Here is an 18,956-nt window from a genome sequence, read left to right as displayed (position 1 = left end):
ATAGGGTTCTTACCACATTTCTCCTCTACCAAGAGACATATGGCAGCCAGGCCTGGGAAAAAAAAATTGCCTCCACTCCTTCAGGAAGCACCAACAGAAGACAGTGGGAGCAGTAGTGATAACACATAAACAAAATGGATCAAAATAACACCGCAAACATACTGAAAACTAAACTGTCATCACAACCACAGCATACAAAATAGGCTAAGAAAAACATGCTGAACATAAATGGGGTGTGTGCCTGTTAAAATAATAGATTTAAATAAGACCCAGAGTCTCCTAACATAACAGAAAAAAACATTTAGCATTCAATCAAATATCACCTGTCATAACCAGGAACCAAAAAAATAACAATTTTGATGAGAGCAGACAATCAACAGATGTCAACCAAGATGAACCTCAGGTTGAAATTATCAGGCAAGGATTTTAAAACAACTGACAAAAAAAAAAATGCTGCAACAAGCAATTTCAAGTTTTTTTTGAAACTAATGAATAAATAGAAAATCTCAGCAAATAAATACAAGTTATAAAAAAGAATCAAATGGAAATTACAGAATTGAATACTACAATAACCAAAATAAAAACATAGTGATGAACACAATACCAGGATGGAGATAACAGAAGATAAAATGAGTGAAATGGAAGCTAGATTAATAGAATTCACCCAGACTTGACAGAGACTGAGAGAGAAAGAGAAAAATATGAGCAAAGTCTCAGGGGCCTGTGGGACAATAATAAATGATCCAATATTTGCATCATTAAAGTCTCCGAAGAAGAGAAGAAAGAGAAAGGGGCTGAAATAATAGTTAAATGCTAATAATGGCTAAAACTTCCAAAACTTGGCAACAGACACTGACATACAAATTCAAAAAGCTGAGTGAACCCAAACCTGATAAACTCAAAGAAAATCATGTAAAGGCATATCATAATTAAACTTTTGAAAACAAAAGATAAAAACAAAAATCATGAAATCAGCCAGAGAGAAAGAATGTGTTCCATATAGAGAAGCACCAAATTAAATGAACGCACGTATCATATCTGACGCCATGGAGTCCAGAAGGAAGTGTCACAATATTTTTCAAGTACTGAAAGTAAAAGAAAACTGTCAACTGAAAACTCGATATCTGTTAAAACTATGTTTGATAATGAAGGGGAAATACAGACATTAGACAAAGAAAAACTAAAAGAACTTGTCACTAGCCAACACACCCTTAAAGACCATCTAAAAACATTCTTCAAGTGGGCAGAGCAAGAAGGCAGAATAGAAGGCTCCACCTATCATCCCTCCTACAAGGACACCAATTTAACCACTATCTATACGAAAAGAAAAAAAAAAAAAGTAACTTCGTAAGAAGCAAAAATCAGGTGATCACTCACAGTACCTGGTTTTAACTTCATATCACCGAAAGAGGCATCCAAGAGTGTAGGAAACACAGTTTCCTTTGTCAACCCTCCCCAACTCCCGCAGTGGCAGCATGGCAAGGAGAGAGAATCTGTGCATTTGAGGGAGGAAGAGCACAGCAATTGTGAGACATTGCGTTGAACTCAGTGCTGCCCTGTCACAGCAGAAAGTAAAACAGGGGACCTAAGCTGATGCCTGCCTATGAGGGGAACATTTAAACCAGCCTTAGCCAGAGAGGAATCACCTATCCCAGTGGTCACGACTTGAGTTCTAGCAAGCCTTGCCACCATGAGCTAACACACTCTAGGACCCTAGATAAACTTGAAAGGCAGTCTAGGCCACAAGGACTGTAACTTCTAGACGAGTTCTAGTGTTAAACTGGGGTCAAAGTCAGTGGACATGGGGAGACACACAACCTACTAAGACACCAGCTGGTGTGGCTAGGGGAGTGCTTGTGCCAACCCTTCCCCAACCCTAGGCTGCACAGCTCATGGCTTCAAAAGAGACCCCTTCCTTCTACTTGAGGAGAGAAGAGGCAAGAATAAAGAGGACTTTGTCTTGAATCTTGGATACCAGCTCAGACACGGCAGGATAGAGCACCCGTCAGAGGTGTGACGTCACCTTTCCAGGCCCTAGCTCACACATGACATTTCTAGACACACCCTGGGCCAGAAGGAAAGCTATTGCCTTGAAGGGAAGGACCCAGTCCTGGCAGGATTCATTACCTGCTGACTAAAGAGCCCTTGGGCCCTGAGTAACCAGCAGTGATACCTAAGTAGCGTGCCATGGGCCTTGGGTGACACTTGGAAATTTGCTGGCTTCAGGTGAGATTCAGCACATTCCCAGCTGTGGTGGCTACAGGGCAAGACTCCTTCCACCTGACATAAGTGGAGGGAAAAGTAAAAGTGTTTTATCTAATACCTTAGGTGTCAGCTTGGTCACAGAGGTATAGAACACCAAGCAGGCCTTTGGGGATCCTGATTCCAGGCCTTAACTCTTGGATGGCATTTCTGGACGTGCCCTGGGCCATAAGGGAGTACACTTCCCTGAAGGATGAGTCCCAGGCTAAACAACATTCACCACAAGCTGACTAAAGAGACCTTTGACCTTAAGAGAACATCAGTAGTAAGCTTGGCAGTACACCCTGTGGGCCAGTGGTGATGGCGGCCATAGGGTGAGGCCCCTCTGCCTCTGGAAAGGGAAGGAAAGACTGGGAAGAACAGTGTCATGTAGTTTGAGTACCAGCTCAGCCACAGTACAATAGGTAGACTTCTAAGGTACTTTACCCCAGTCCCTTGTTCCTGGATGGTACCCCTGGACCCACCCAGAAAACTCTCCAGAACATTAGACTGAGCAAAGATTTCTTGAGTAGCACCCCACAAGCACAGGCAACCAAAGCAAAAATTGGCAACTAGGATCACATCAAGTAAAAAAGTTTGTGCACAGCAAAGGAAACAATCAACAAAGTGAAGAGACAACCCACAGTATGGGAAAAATATTTGCAAACTACACATCTGACCAAGGATTAATAACCAGCATATATAAGGACCTCAAACAACTCTCTAGGAAAAAATCAGTAGTTAAATTTTAAAATGGGCAAAAAATTTGAATAGACATTTCTTGAAAGAAGATATACAAATGGCAAACAGTCACATGAAAAAGTGCTCAACATCGCTGATCATCAGGGAAATGCAAATCAAAACTACAGTGAGATATCATCTCACCCCAATTACAATGGCTTTTATCCAACGGTTAGGAAATAACAAATGCTAGCAAGGATGTGGAGAAAAGGTAACCCTCATACACTGCTGGTAGGAATGTAAATTAGTACAACCACAAAGCAAAGGAGAACAGTTTGGAGGTTCCGCAAAAAACTATAAACAGAGCTACCATAAGATCCAGCAATCTCACTGCTCAGTATATACCCAAAGAAAGGAAATCAGTGTATTGAAGGGATATCTGCACACTCATGTTTATTGTAGCATTATTCACAGTAGCCAAGAATTGGAAGCAACTCAAGTGTCCATCAACAGATGAATGGATAAAGAAAATGTGCTACATATACACAATGAAGTACTATTTAGCCATAAAAAATGAGATCCAGTCATTTACAACAACATAGTAACTAGAGGTCATTATGTTAAGTGATATAAGCCAGACACAGAAAGACAAGCATTCTATTTCTCACTTATTTGTGTGATCTAAAAAATAAAATAATTGAACTCATGAAGATAAAGAGTAGAAGGATGGTTGCCAGAGGCTGGGAAGAGTAGCTGGGGGTAGGAAAGAAGGGGGAGGGTTAATGCGTGCAAAAATATAGTTAGAAAGAATAAATAATAAGACCTGGTATTTACTATCACAACAAGGTGACCATAGTAAAAAATAATTTAATTGCACATTTAAAAATAACTAAAAGACTGTAACTGGATTATTTGTAACACAGGGATAAATGCTTGAGGTGATGGACACCTCATTTACCTTGATGTGATTATTAGTCATTGCATGCCTGTTATCAAAATATCTCATGTAAACCTTAAATATATACACATACTATGTACCCATAAAAATTAAATATGGCCAGGCGTGGTGGCTCACGCCTGTAATCCCAGCACTTTGGGGGGCCAAAGTGGGCAGATCACAAGGTCAAGAGACCAAGACCATCCTGGCTAACCTGGTGAAACCCTATCTCTACTAAAAATAAAAAAATTAGCTGGGCATGGTGGTGCGTGCCTATAATCCCAGCTACTCAGGAGGCTGAGGCAGGAGAATCACTTGAACCCGGGAGGCGGAGGTTGCAGTGAGCCGACATCGCACCCCTGCACTCCAGACTGACGACAGAGTGAGACTCCGTCAAAAAAAAAAAAAAATTAAAGATAATAAAGTTCTTCAGAAAGTCAGGAAATAATAAAAGAGAATCTTGGAGTATCAGAAAGAAAAAAATGGAGGAGGCTGGGCATAGTGGCTCACACCTGTAATCCCAGCACTTTGGGAGGCCAAGGTGGGAGGATTGCTTGAGCCAAGAAGTTTGAGACCAGCCTGCACAACATAGTGAAACCCCACCTCTACAAAAATTAAAAGTGCATGGTCGCATGCACTTGTAATCCCAGCTACTCAGGAAGCTGAGGCAAGAGAATAGCTTGAAGCCAAGAGGTGGAGGTTGCAGTGAGCCAAGATCACGCCATCTCACTCCAGCCTGGGCAACAGAGGGAGACTCCGTCAGAAAGAAAGAAAGACAGAAAGACAGAAAGACAGAAAGAAAGACAGAAAGAAAGACAGAAGGAAAGAAGGAAAGAAGGAAAGAAGGAAAGAAAGAAAGAAGGAAGGAAGGAAGGAAGGAAGGAAGGAAGGAAGGAAGGAAGGAAGGAAGGAAGGAAGGAAGGAGAAAGAAAGAAAGAAAGAAAGAAAGAAAGAAAGAAAGAAAGAAAGAAAGAAAGAAAGAAAGAAAGAAAGAAAGAAAGAAAGAGAGAGAGAGAAAGAAAGACAGAAAGAAGGACGGACGGACGGAAGGAAGGAAGGAAGGAAGGAAGGAAGGAAGGAAGGAAGGAAGGAAGGAAGGAAGGAAGGAAGGAAAAATTAGCCAGGTTTGGTGCATGTTTGTAGTCCAAGCAACTTGGGGGGCTGAGGTGGGAGGAACATTAGAGCCCAGAAACTTGAGGTTGCAGTGACCCATGTTGACACCACTGAACTCCAACCTGGGCAACAGAGGAAGACCCTGCCTCAAAAAAGAGAAAGGAGGGAAGCAAGGAAAGAAGAAAGGAAGGGAGGGAGGGAGGAAGCAAAGAAGGAAAAAAAGGAAGGAGGGAGGGAGGAACAATGGAAATAGCAAAACACTAGCAACATACAATCAGCTATATTTTTTCTCATAAGTTTTATAAATTATATTTGATGATGAAAACAAGAATCATAACACTCTTAGATATTCAAGATAGTAATATTTAAAAGTAGGGAAAGAAAAAAAGACTCGGATGGAAATGAAGCTTCTACGCTTCACTTAAAGTGACAAAATGTTTATGCCACTAGAATATTATATCACGTATGTATATTGAAATACCCAGAGAAACCACTACAATAATTATGCAAAGAGATGCAAAAAAAAACAGTATAAATACATGAAGACACAATCCTAAAATAACCTTCAATTAACCTACAGGATTGCAAAAATGAGAAACAGAAGTATGAGAAACAAAGAGAACAATGAGAAAACAAATAATAAACAAGCAGACAAGTTATAGCATATACAAATTAACTTCAATATAAATAGTCTAGATACAACAATCAAAAGACAGAGGTTGAAAATATGGGGAAGGCAACCATTGCCCAACTATATGCTGCTGCTTAGAAGAAACTCAGTTTAAATACAAGGCCATAGTAGGGTGAAAGTAAACAAATAGGAAACAACATAGTATTCAAATTTTACTTAGAAAAAAAGTGCAAAAAGCTATATTAATATCTAATAGAGGCTTCAGTGCAAGAAAATCACCATGAACAAAGAGGGATATTATATATAATAAAAGGATCAATCTAACAGAAAGGAATAATGATCATAAATATGTCCATAATAAACCTATGGAAATTAACACACTTTTAAATAATCCAGGAGTCAAAAAGAAAGTTTAAAAAAAATTAAATACATAAAACTGAGTCAAAATAAAAATATATAAAAATTTGTAGGGCACAGCTAAAGTAGTGCTGAGGGTCATTTATAACGTTACATATTTACATTAGAAATGAGAAATTGTCTCAAACTCATTGTCTAATTTCCAATATCAAAAACTAGAACAAGAGCAATATTAATTCAAATCAAGCAGAAGAAAAGAAATAATAGAGAGCAGCAACCAAGAGAATTTAAAATAAAATGATAGGAAAGTCAATGATAGAAAGCTGATTCTTTGGAAAAAAAGTCAATAAAGTTGATAAGCCACTAGCAATACTTTAAAAAAGGACAAAATACACACATGTTCAACATCAGAAATGAAAGAAAGGATATCACTACAGATGCAGCAGCTTATTATTTATTTAAAAATAATAAGAAAAAAATTCTAACAACTCTAAAATAATAAACTTGACAACTTGGAATTGGAAGAATTCCGTGGAAATCAGAAACTACAGTAACTCCACCAACATAATAATATAGGCAGTATGAATAGCCCTATAAGAATTAAAAAACTAAATTCATAATTTAAAACATTCTGAAAGAAAAATCTCCAGGCCAAACAGTTCCACTAGAGAATTCTACCATTTAAATAATTGCTATCAATATTAAATAAGTTCTTCTAGAATACGGAAGAGGGAGCATTTCCAAATTCATTTTATGAGGCTGGCACTATCCTGATAGCAAAACCATACAACGACAATAAAGAAAAGCAAACCAATCAATCAATCAAACAAACAAACTATAAACCAATATCACTAACAAACTGGGACACAATAATCCCTAATAAAACAGGAGCAAATCAAATTCCAGAATATATAAAAAGAATGATGCAAGATGAGCCACACTCTGACACCCAGGCTGAAGTGCATTGGCATGATTTCAGCTCACTGCAACCTCCACCTTCCAGGCTCAGGTGATTCTTGTGCCTCAGCCTTCCAAGTAGCTGAGATTACAAGTGTGCACCGCCACACCCAGCTAATTTTTGTATTTCTAGTAGAGACGACGTTTCTCCATGTTGGCCAGGCTGGTCTCGAACTCCTGGCCTCAGGTGATCCGCCTGCCTCAGCCTCCCGAAGTGCTGGGATTACAAGGGTGAACCACTGAGCCCAGTTTCACCACTCTTACACAACAAAATACTGAAAGTTCTAGCCATGTAAATAAAGCAAGAAAAAAAAGGTGAAACGCATATACTTTGGAATGGGAAAAAACACACAAATGAACTATCCCTGTCTGCAGATGACACAATTATCTACATATAAGATGGCAAAGAATCTAGAAAACATACAAAAACCTCCTAAAAAGGGAGTTCAGCAAGGTTAGAGGATACAATGTCAACAAACAAAAATCAATCACTTCTCTGTATATAGCAACAAGGAATATGCAGTAACCAAAATTAAAAACACAATATTATTTGCAATCACTCCAAAGAAAATGAAATAGTTATATACTTAACAACACATGTAGAGAATCTCTGTGCTGAAAATTACAAAATACTGATAAAAGAAATCAAAGAAGACCCAAATAAATGGAAAGACACAGCACATTCATATTTGGGGAGACTTACCATAGTAAAGATGTCAATTTCCCTCAAATTGATCTATAAGCTAAGCTCAATTATTCTCAAAATCCCAGCAATATTTTTTTTTCAGGCTCAGAAAGATTATTCTAAAACTTACATGGAAAGGTAGAGATATTTTGATAACTAAACTAATGGTGACAAAGAATAATACGTGAGGAATTACTGTACATGATATTAAGAATTACTATATAGCAAAGGTAATCAAGGTAGCATGATGTTGGCAAACGTATGGATACACAGATGAATGGAAAAATGCAGAACACAGAAATAGACCAATGCAGATTATGCTGAAGTGATTTTTATCAAGGGCATACAATTCAATGAAGGAAAATAGCTTTTTCAACAAATTTGGTCGGAGCAATTGAACATCTATAGGCAATAATTAGAACCTCAATGTAAACCACACTTTATACAAAAATTAATTCAAAATATATCATAGACTTAAATGTAAAACTTTAAAAGTTAAAAATAGGAGAAAATCTTCAACCATTACGATCAAGGGTTAGGCAAAGAGTTCTTAGACTTAACACTAAAAAGCAGTACTAATTTAAGGAAAATTGATAAATTGGACATCATTGAACATAAAAAAAAAAAAAACGCTTTTGTTCTACAAAATACCCTGTTAAAAGGATGAAAAGTCAAACCTCAAACTGGGAGAGCATATTCGCAAGCTACATAACCATCAAAAAGGCTTGTATCCAGAATATACAAAGAAATTGCAAAATTCAATAATAAAGAGCAGTATAATCAGAAAATGAGAAAAACACATTAACAGAGATTTCACTAGAGAGGGTACTCAGATGGCAAAGAAGCTCCTGAAAATATGTTGTCAACATCATTAGTCATGGGGGAAATGCAAATTAAAACTATGGAGAGATTCCATTAAATATCTATCAGAATCGCTAAAATTTTTAAATAGTGATGAAAGCAAAAAATACTGGCAAATATATCGTCCAAGTGGAGTACTCATATATCACTATTTGAAATGTAAAATGGTATAGGTGCTCTCAAAAGCAATTTGGGATTTTCTGTTAAACAAAATACGTAATTACCATGTGACCCTACAATTACACTCATGAGCATTTATCCCAGAAAAAATAAAAACTTATGCTCACACAAAACTTGTACAAGAATATTAAAACAGCTTATTTGTGATAGCTAAAAACTGGAATCTGTCCCTTTGTTCTTCAACAGGTCAATTGTTAAACAAATATATATATATATATATAATATATATATATATATATCATAGAATACTATTCAGCAATAAAAAGGAACAAAATATTGATACATTCAACAACTTGGCTGAATCTCCTGCAAGAAATGTTGCTGCAAGAAAAAAACAGAAGGCTACATAGTATGTGATTCAATTTATGTAATATATTTGAGATGACAAACATTTTAGACATAGAAAACAGATTAGCAGTATCCACAGTTTAGGGATTGTAGGTGTGAGGCAGAAGGGAAGTAGATACAGTTGTAATAAAGCAACAGGAGGGATTTTCTTGTGGTATTGGAACTGTTCACTGTCTTGACTGTGGTGGTGGATACAAGAACCTACACAGGTGATAAAAAATGTATAGAAATTGATAACACACATGCACACACATATACACACACACACACACCCCTTCCTTCAACCTTGTCCATCACACCAAAAGAGGGGCAGTGCTCTCCTTATATTGCAACCGTGGTGAGAAATAGACTTCTGATGAGAGAGGGCATCAGAAACAAGAAACAAAACTCTGGAAACAAGAAAAAAATCTGTTTTTGAGGACAGAAGCATCTTCAACCTGTCTCTTCATACATACCACAAACAAGCAAATCTGAGTTCCACTCATAGATATGTCAAAGTGCAGAATGCATCCAAAATGGTTCTATTTAAATTGCAAAACACAAATTAAATATTTATACTGGGTTAATAGCTTGTTTTTTCCTACCATGTGTCTACTGTTTGATTCCTATGCAAAATGGGATGATGTGCTAAATCAGAACTTCTCAACAACGCGAAGAAACAAAATAATTGAGGATCTAAATTTAGCTCATAGAAATGAAAAAGAAAGGGAATTGTTTTTTTGTTTTGTTTTGTTTTGTTTTTTTTGAGACAGGGTCTCACTTTGTCACCCAGACTGGAGTGCAGTGGTGTGATCTCGGCTCGCTGTAGCCTCTACCTCTTGGGTTCAAGTGATCCTCTTGCTTCAGCCCTACAAGTAGCTGGGACTACAGGCATGCACTACCACTCCCAGTTTTTTTTTTTTTTTTTTTGTATTTTCTGTAGAGGTGGGGTTTCACCATGTTGCCCAGGCTGGTCTCCAACTCCTGAGCTCAAGTGATCCACCCACCTTGGCCTCCCAAAGTGCTAAGTACTAGGATTACAGGCATGAGCCACCACACCCAGCTTGAATAAAAGGGAATTTTTTAAAAGGTATATATCTAATACCACGTAATCAGCAGAAAATATTCCAAATTAATTCTGTAGGTGTTGGGAAAATAGAGGCAAAAGAAAACACCTATGGAAACCACATTTTGCTGGGGAAAAGGAGGATCATACGTGTATGTATATAAATAAAGAAACACTGTAAATTTTAACACTAATTTTGATAGATAAATTTACAATGAACAGAAATATACTTTTTAATATTAAAAAACAACAAATGAATCATCATTCATCCTGGTCAAATAAATAATTTGTAACAACCAAGTCAGTCACTTAGCTCTTTTTTATACTCATATCCATCCACATTTTTCAACCAGTCTTAGAAGAACAGCATTTTGACTTTTTTGACACCAAACATTTGCCTAATTTAAAATTTAGTGAAGTGAACCTGACAATACTTTAAAATTAACTTAAAATGTGAATATAAGTTTGCAAAAATCCAATTATTAATACATTCAATTGTTGAATGTTATTTTAATAAAAATAACAGAGAATGAGGTTTCATTTCTTACAAACATTACAATTTTCTAAAAATGTGTCCTTTAAGTTCAACTGTAAGGAAACTATGTCAGAAAAAATACAGAATATTACTTTGACCCTCATTTTTATTTAAAGAGTATTCAAAACGTCAGCATGAACTATGAAGATTACATACCCAATTAGAGGAATTTCTGTTGTTTTATTTTCTATTGAAATAAGTAGTCGGTCAAAAGTGTCTTCATCTTTATCAGGATGATATTCCACCATAGCTGTCATCTGAAGGCCAGAAGCAAGTTCTTTATCCAGACTGGTCAACATCAGTTTAAACTTCAGTGGGAGAAAGAGAATCAAATTATACATCTTAACTCCTTATAAAAAAAATATCGTGGCCAGGCACAATGGTTCACGCCTGTAATCCCAGCACTTTGGGAGGTGGAAGCCAGCGGATCATGAGTTCGGGAGATCGAAACCATCCTGGCCAACATGGTGAAACCCCATCTCTACTAAAATACAAAAAATTATCCAGGCGTGGTGGTGCCCACCTGTAGTCCCAGCTACTCGGGAGGCTGAGGCAGGGGAATTGTTTGAACCCGGAAGATGGAGATTGCAGTGAGCCGAGATCGCACCATTGCACCCCAGCCTGGGTGACAGAGCAAGACTCCATCTCAAAAAATAAATAAATAAATAACGTGAGCAACTATAGTTAGGAGTGTTATATTATTATCAAAATACAGGCTCTATTCCTGCCCTAATGCCAAAGACTTTTTAATTTTGTTTTTAATTGACAAATAATTGTATATATTCGTTGAGTACAATATGATGTATTAATACAGGTATATATTGTGGAACGAGCAAATCAGGCTAATTAACATATCCATCACATCACTTATTTATTTGTACTGGGAACATTTAAAATCCATTCTTTTAACAATTTTGAGATATACAATACATTATTATTAACTATAGTCACCTTGCTGTGCAATAGATCACCCGAACTAATTCTTCCTGTTTAACTGAAATTTTGTACCCTTTGACCAACATTTTTCCTTTCTCTGCCCACCTCAACCCTCAGTCTTTGGTAACCACCATTCTACTCTCTACTTCTATGAGTCTAAATTTTTATATTTCACATATAAGTGAGAGCATGTGATATTTGTCTTATGTACCTAAAGGCAAAGACTTAATGCTCATGTTTATATCTATCTGATTCTAGATCTTTAAGATATGCTTTCAAGAGTACACAACTTGAATCTGACAATGCAGGTAGCTAAGAAACATATAAATGCCAATAGTCTAGTTTAAAATATACATATAGAACTAATATGGCCTCTATTATAAGAAGCTTAAAATCTAAATACAGAAAAAAGGAAGAAGAGGGGGTATGGCTCAGTGGTAGAGCATTTTGACTGCAGAAAAAAGGAAGAACAACCTAATAAAAATGTTGCTCAATCATATACATACATAATATATACCCACATGCACGTACATATGTGTTTGTGCATAAATATACACACACATATATGTGTATATATATATACACATATATATAAGTATATATTATATACACATATATGTGTGTGTATATATTTATATACACATATATGTGTGTGTATATATATTTATATACACATATATGTGTGTGTGTGTATATATATTTATATACACATATATGTGTGTGTATATATTTATATACACATATATGTGTGTGTATATATATTTATATACACATATATGTGTGTGTGTGTATATATATTTATATACACATATATGTGTGTGTGTGTATATATATACTTTTTTTTTTTTTGAGATGGAGTCTCGCTCTGTCACCAGGTTGGAATGCAGTGGTGCAATCTCGGCTCACCGCAACCTCCACCTCCCAGGTTCAAGCGATTTTCCTGCCTCAGTCTCCTGAGTAGCTGGGAGGTGCGCGCCACCATGCCCAGCTAATTTTATATTTTTAATAGAGACGGGGTTTCACCATGTTGGCCAGGATGGTCTCAATCTCTTGACCTCGTGATCTACCCGCCTCAGCCTCCCAAAGTGCTGGGAATCACAGGCATGAGCCGTCGTGCCCGGCCCTCATATGTATATTGTATATGCTTTATTCATGGGAATTTGAGCTTCATAACTTGGAAGAAATATAAAAGAAGAATATAACGAAGAGGACAAAAACACTTTTGTTCTAGTAAGACATGTGCTTGGCGCCAGGAAAAATATAAAGGGAGAAAAAAGAGAAATAATATCTGTGATGCATTTATAATGTGTCAAGCATTTTACATCTATTATCTTATGTAAATACACTTCTACAGTCCTGTGAGGCTGATAGTAAGGCTCTCAGTATATAGATGAGGGAACTGGATATGTAAAGTATAATTAATGTCTGAAGTCACTCAGGAAGTGAAGATTCAAAAACATATCTATCTGACTCTAAATCATAAGCACTTCCTCCCCTTCAGCTAGAAAGAGTCCCTCTCCTGAATATATAATCTCTTTAAAGAAGCAGACCACAAACCTCTCGAAAATTAAATATAAGCCAGGGACTAGTTAATCACCATATGAGTGATACAGACATAAGTGTCATGAAAATCCATGAGAGGACATGATTATTGTGGGCTAGGAAGGAGTGTACCTGGTCTTGTCTTAGAGAATGGATATTAAAAGTGGAGAAGAAGCGAGGAAGGTGCTCAGTATAGGTGTAAAAATACATAGGGTCAATACAGGTTCTTGAGTCTGGGTGAAAAACAAGCACTGCTGTATGTTAGAGGAATCATTTTCTGAGTAATTATAATAGTGATGATGACAATGACCTCTCCACAGCACCTTGTTTTTACTTTTTCTTATCCCCCACCCCCACAAGATGCACTTTTCACTATTTATCTAATTCCCTTTATGAAGGATCAGGAGTGCATTTCATAGTCTTGCAACAAAGGAAAATTCACACTGATATTGGCTTCTAACTAGTAAGCATATCTGGATGTTCTCTTGTCAATGTCAAGACTTGTGGAATGAATTGTTTTCCATTATATCCTAGAAATGAAACCAATTATAATATTTTTCTTGTTACTGCACAGAAAACATCCATACAAGTGTCCCCAGAACATCCATAAAATAGCGTTTGTCCACATCCAAACATTACCACCAGCTTGAGTTTCAAAAGAAAGTATTTTCAGATACACATTTAATTGTTCAATAAATATGTGCTAAGGTAGTGAAATAACACAGCCTTTCCCTAATTTTACAGTATTTGGAGCAAGCAAGTACTTTTTGATTTAAAGAGGAGTCAGTAGTCTCTCGAGATATACTTTTTAATAAAAATATTTAAATATAAAAACCATTAAAACCTGATTCCATTGATATGAAAGCCAAGGACAGGCCAAACTAATCTATGGTGTTAGAAATCAGAATAGTGGTCAGTTCCACAGGGTGATTACTCCAGGTATTGTAAGGAAGAAGCACTGGTGATCTTGGGTGGTGAAAATATTCTATTATTTGACCCAGGTGGTAGCTAATGGAGATTATATATCTAGCTATCTGTCTACACACACATATATATTTATTTTTTTGTAAATTCATCAAACTTTACTTTTGAGATCTGTGCACTTTAGTGTAAGTAAATAATACATCGATTTTTTAACAGAGCAAAAATTAGAACATGGAAATCCTTTTTCTCATTGCTCTTCTAATCATTAACATAGGTTTTTCTACATATATACAAAGAAATATATGTAAATTTAATCTAAAATTATGGACATCTTTTTATTTCTGCACATATAAGTCAGGCTGTATTCAACACTATTTTTCATTAGGAATATCTCTTGAACTTTTCAATTATTTATTGCTTATATTTCAAAAATTCTTACCACGTTTCCTATATGAAAAATTTGCCTGAGAAAATGTGATCATACTGAACTAATAATCATCCATTCACACACATGATGTAAAATAACACAGTGAGATACAGAGGAAATTCTGCCCACTTTTAAATTATAAGACAGAAACACCCTCTCAGAACAATAACTATCTTGATGGTTAGATCTGTACTAAAACCCCCTCATTAGTTTCTAAGTTCTATGAGGGCAGGGCTGTGTCCATTCTGTATTCCCCATGTCTATTGCCTGTTATAGAGTAGGTGCTTAACAAATGCCTGTTATAGAGTAGGTGCTTAACAAATGTTTGTTAAAATATGAAATAATGAACCTTTCCACTAATCCTACAGTTCCTGGAGTTATCAGGCACTTTATGATTCAAAGGACAGTTAATAGAGAATTTTGTTCTCATAATTCTTAAGGCAACAGCAAAATCATAAAACCAAACTGCACAGATTTTGGGATTGTTAACAAGTTTCTAAACTCAGGTTGAAGAAATGGGGAGGCTCTAAGTCAGCTTTTCTCCACCCTGCCCTCCCCATCTCCTAATCCTTAACGAAACAGAAAACAAAGAGGGGGGAAAAAAAAGAGCACACACACACAAACCTGTCACTGTTTCCCAGGAAGCCCAATCCTCCCTCCATCCCTGCAGGAGCCAGATGACTACTCCCTGGGGCAAAGAGAGACGCCGTGTGAGGAGGCGCTCTCACAAGGTCCTGCTCCCAGCACCCCTTAGTGTGTCACCTGTGGCTTGATGGGCTCCTTAAATCGGATTTTCTGGTTCCAGCGGCCAAGATTATGCACAGTAATCGGGAGGCGGTACACCCTCCCGGCCATCGTGTCCAGGAACTTCACCTCAGCCGGGATCACCCGCAGCTGCATGTCTTTCCCCGGGCTATCCACATCCCGGGAGACGAAGGAACCCCTTTGGATGCTCATGGCGAGGGAACCCCTTTGGATGCTTATGGTGAGGGAACCCCTTTGGGTGTTCACGGCGAGGGAACCCCTTTGGGTGTTCATGGCTGCCCTCTCGGTAGCCAGAAAACAGATGTGGATCTGTCCGGCCAAGGATTAGCGGCAACGACCGTCGCTAGGCAACGATCAGACGCCACGCGCTAGTTTCAAGCCCTGCTCTCATTGGCGCCTCCCAACCTGCGCGAGTTGGTAACGGGAACAGAATAACCCTCAGGTCACAGGTGTCACCAGAGTAACTGAAAAACACGCTGTGGCAGCCCAAACGTCAGAGGCACCTCACTTTGCCATGGCCTGGCAAGGTATTAAAATCACAGAGGCTTAGTGGGCATTTTCCTGGACCTCTCTTAAGACCAAGTTTAAAGTACCATGCATTTCAAAGAAATCTGCCCATAGATGCACTGTAAACTGGCCTTATAATTCAATTAAAATTTAAATTTACAAAGAAAAAAAAGATCAGTGAAAGTGATGTGCTCACGTGGTCTATTAAGGCAGCAAGATATAACAAAAAGGGAGAAATATAGGAGAAACAAAGTCAGTGTCTCCTAGATGTCCTGCTCAGTGATCTCTACGTCAGTGTTTCTGAATCAGAATGTTTCTTCCAATAGCAAAATATTGGATTAATGTGAATACCAATCAGTAGCGATGGATACAATAACTTACTGTTTATTTATGATGAATAATAATGTAGATCTGTGTTGATATAAGAGGTATCCATTATACAGTATTAAATTTTAAAATTAACCAAACGGTATGCATATTGTGACACCTGTATGTTTTTAAATGTACACACACACACTGTAAAAGCAATCCTTTGGGTCTTTTGTTAAAATGCAGATTCTGTTTCAGTATATCTGAAGCAAGGTCTAAGTATCTGTATTTATGACAAGCAAGCTCCCAGGTGATTACAATGCTTCTGGTTCAGGGGCCACACATTGAATATAGAGGCTTTAGGAACCTTGTTAACTATTCCAGGGTCTTCATTTGTGAAATGGTGTTAGGAGATAGAGATCACACATCTTTGCTGCTAGATGAGGACTTTTCCAACAAACTCATACTCACATTGCCCAGTCCCTACTCTCTCCTCGTCCTTCTTCTATTATCTAAGAGTTTCAAAATACACCATGCACTTTCATTTCCTCCTTGCTACTGCACATTATGTTCACTCTGAGAATGGCCTCTCCATCTGCCAGCCAAACAGTCAGTCATTCTTCAACAGTAAAACCTTTCCCACAACACTTTTACAAGGTTCTCACAGAACCAAGATGATAAAAGTTTCTTGCTTCATTTTCTACAAGGATGCAGATATTAATAAGTAGTTCTAAATGCAAAGACAAGTAGTCACATTTCTTGGAACTGCTGTCAATAGTTGAAAAATAGCAGAAGTGGTGATTATTATTTGTAAATTCTTAGGAATTGATAGATGCAAACTATTGACATTATCTTTCAAAATTCTATGTATCTTGGTTTAACAAGTGGGAGATGTGAATCATGGCTGGAATTTTTATACTAGTCGCTACTACCATATCACAATACAAATCCTGTCCATGTTCCTGAGCCCCTAAGCGGGACAATTTTACAGCACTGAAATAACAATAGCTCATATAACTTGACTGAATCAAGACCATAGTTCATACAAAGCCCCTCAATCAATTTCTGAAAAAATTGGAAACTCCAAAGAAGCCTCAAAACTCCCTATTTTTTACTCTCAAGGAGAAAACCCAAGTGGTTAGAGTAGTGACTAAGATGTTACTGAAATAGGATAAAAAGATTTCCTCTAGGCACACAGCCATAAAACGAAACAAAATAATGGCCTTCGAAGCAACTTGGATGGAGTTGTAGGCTGCTATTTTAAGTGAAGTAACTCAGGAATGGAAAATCAAATATCCTATGTTCTCACTTATAAATAAGAGCAAAGCTATGAAGATGCAAAGGCATAACAATGATATAATGGGCCAGGCGTGGTGGCTCACACCTGTAATCCCAGCACTTTGGGAGGCCAAAGCAGGTGGAACACCTGAGGGCAGGAGTTCGAGACCAGCCTAGCCAACATGGTGAAACCCCATCTCTACTAAAAATACAAAAATTAGCCAGCGTGATGACGCATGCTTGTAGTCCCAGCTACTTGGGAAGATGAGGCAGGAGAATCTCTTGAACCCAGGAGACAGAGGTTGTAGTGAGCCAAGGCTGCACCACCACACTCCAGCCTGATCAACAGAGTGAGACTATGTCTCAAAAAAAAAAAAAAAAAAAAGAATGATGTAATGAACTTCGGAGGCTCGGGGAGAAGGGCAGAAGCAGGGTGAGGGATAAAATACTACACATTGGGCATAGTATACACTGCTCGAGTGACAGGGTCACCAAAATCTCAGAAATCACCACTAAAGAAGTTATTCAGATAGCCAAAACCACCTGTTTCCCCAAAATCATTGACATAAAATACAAAAGTATAGTAATCAATGTGTTTATGAAATAATTGGGACGTGAGTAAGTAGCATATGATTAAAAGTTCTTCCAGATAATAAAAAGCCATGCCAATAAGAATAAAGTGATGAGACTAATGCCTGGATAGACTAGAATAGCATGAATTGGATGGCAGCAGGATGAATTAACAGAAAAATAATCCATTATTTTTACAAAGGATATGATGAATGAGGAAAGGCTTCAAGAGAGCAGGGACAAAGGATACACATTTCTCTAATGTTAGCAACAAGTGTGCCTTACTACAAACAGAAATCATTTCAGAGACGGCTAACTATGCTGCATTATCCACTTTTCCTATTTTTTCACGGTAGAGTTTTTAGATGTGCCTATGACTGTACAGGTTCATTACATTTTCCAGGCTTTCTTGTTGCTAGATGTAGCCATGCAAACAAGGTTTGGTTGTGAGTGTAACTGACTTGTGCCACTTCTGAATTATAAAGTTAAAGTGGTGCCTTACAATGATGGGAGATGCTTTCCCTACCCTCTTATCTTGCTTCTTAGGCTCGTTGTAAATATGGTAGTGGGTCACCTGATCACTTTAAGGTAGATAGAGTGAAAAGATCAAAGGAGCCTGGGCCTTGACTAAATTGTATAGCAAAACTACCAACACAGCTGGGACTATTATTTGAGAGAGAGTTGAAACTAAATAATATTTAATGCACTATTAGTTTGAGTCCCTATGGAGCAGCTAAATCTAATCAACACAGACACCAACAGAGGACAGGAACTCTGAAGGGCATGTCCCCATGAAGTTGAACAGTTCTGATAATATCAGCCTATTAGATTGAGTATCATAACTTTTGAAAAACCTTGTTTTAGCCGTCCAAAGCTCCTGCCAACCTTTCCTACCTCTAGACTACTGTGGTGACCCTCGATTTTCCTCTCATATTCACTGGCAGCAAATACCTGATGGCAAGTAATATCTCTGGTTCCTGAGTAATTAGAGATTCCTGAGTGAAACAGGCCATTGAAAGTTAATCATCTGAGGCAGTATCTCTCATGAGGAGAGGCCTCACTTGATAGTAACAAGAGTAATTTTTGCATTACTTTACTCTACTACAGGGCCATTTCTCATACTACCT

The 18,956-nt window shown here is 37.6% G+C and overlaps 1 protein-coding gene across 1 annotated transcript in view; it reads right to left on the bottom strand.

Annotated features, from left to right (window-relative positions):
- CFAP47 (cilia and flagella associated protein 47) overlaps nt 1-15,481 on the bottom strand; it is a 439,964-nt gene extending 424,483 nt beyond the window's left edge. Inside the window, exons 1-2 of the mRNA XM_050776518.1 lie at nt 15,163-15,481; nt 10,728-10,879 (exon numbers count right to left, since the gene is read on the bottom strand). Coding sequence (XP_050632475.1) covers nt 10,728-10,879; nt 15,163-15,438 — 428 coding nt within the window. The 5' untranslated portion in view covers nt 15,439-15,481. The remainder of the gene's footprint in view (nt 1-10,727; nt 10,880-15,162) is intronic.
- Nucleotides 15,482-18,956: the final 3,475 nt, after the last annotated feature.

The sequence above is a fragment of the Macaca thibetana genome, chromosome X (assembly GCF_024542745.1).
Source record: "Macaca thibetana thibetana isolate TM-01 chromosome X, ASM2454274v1, whole genome shotgun sequence".
NCBI lineage: Eukaryota > Metazoa > Chordata > Mammalia > Primates > Cercopithecidae > Macaca > Macaca thibetana.
This window is presented reverse-complemented; position numbering and strand designations above follow the sequence as displayed.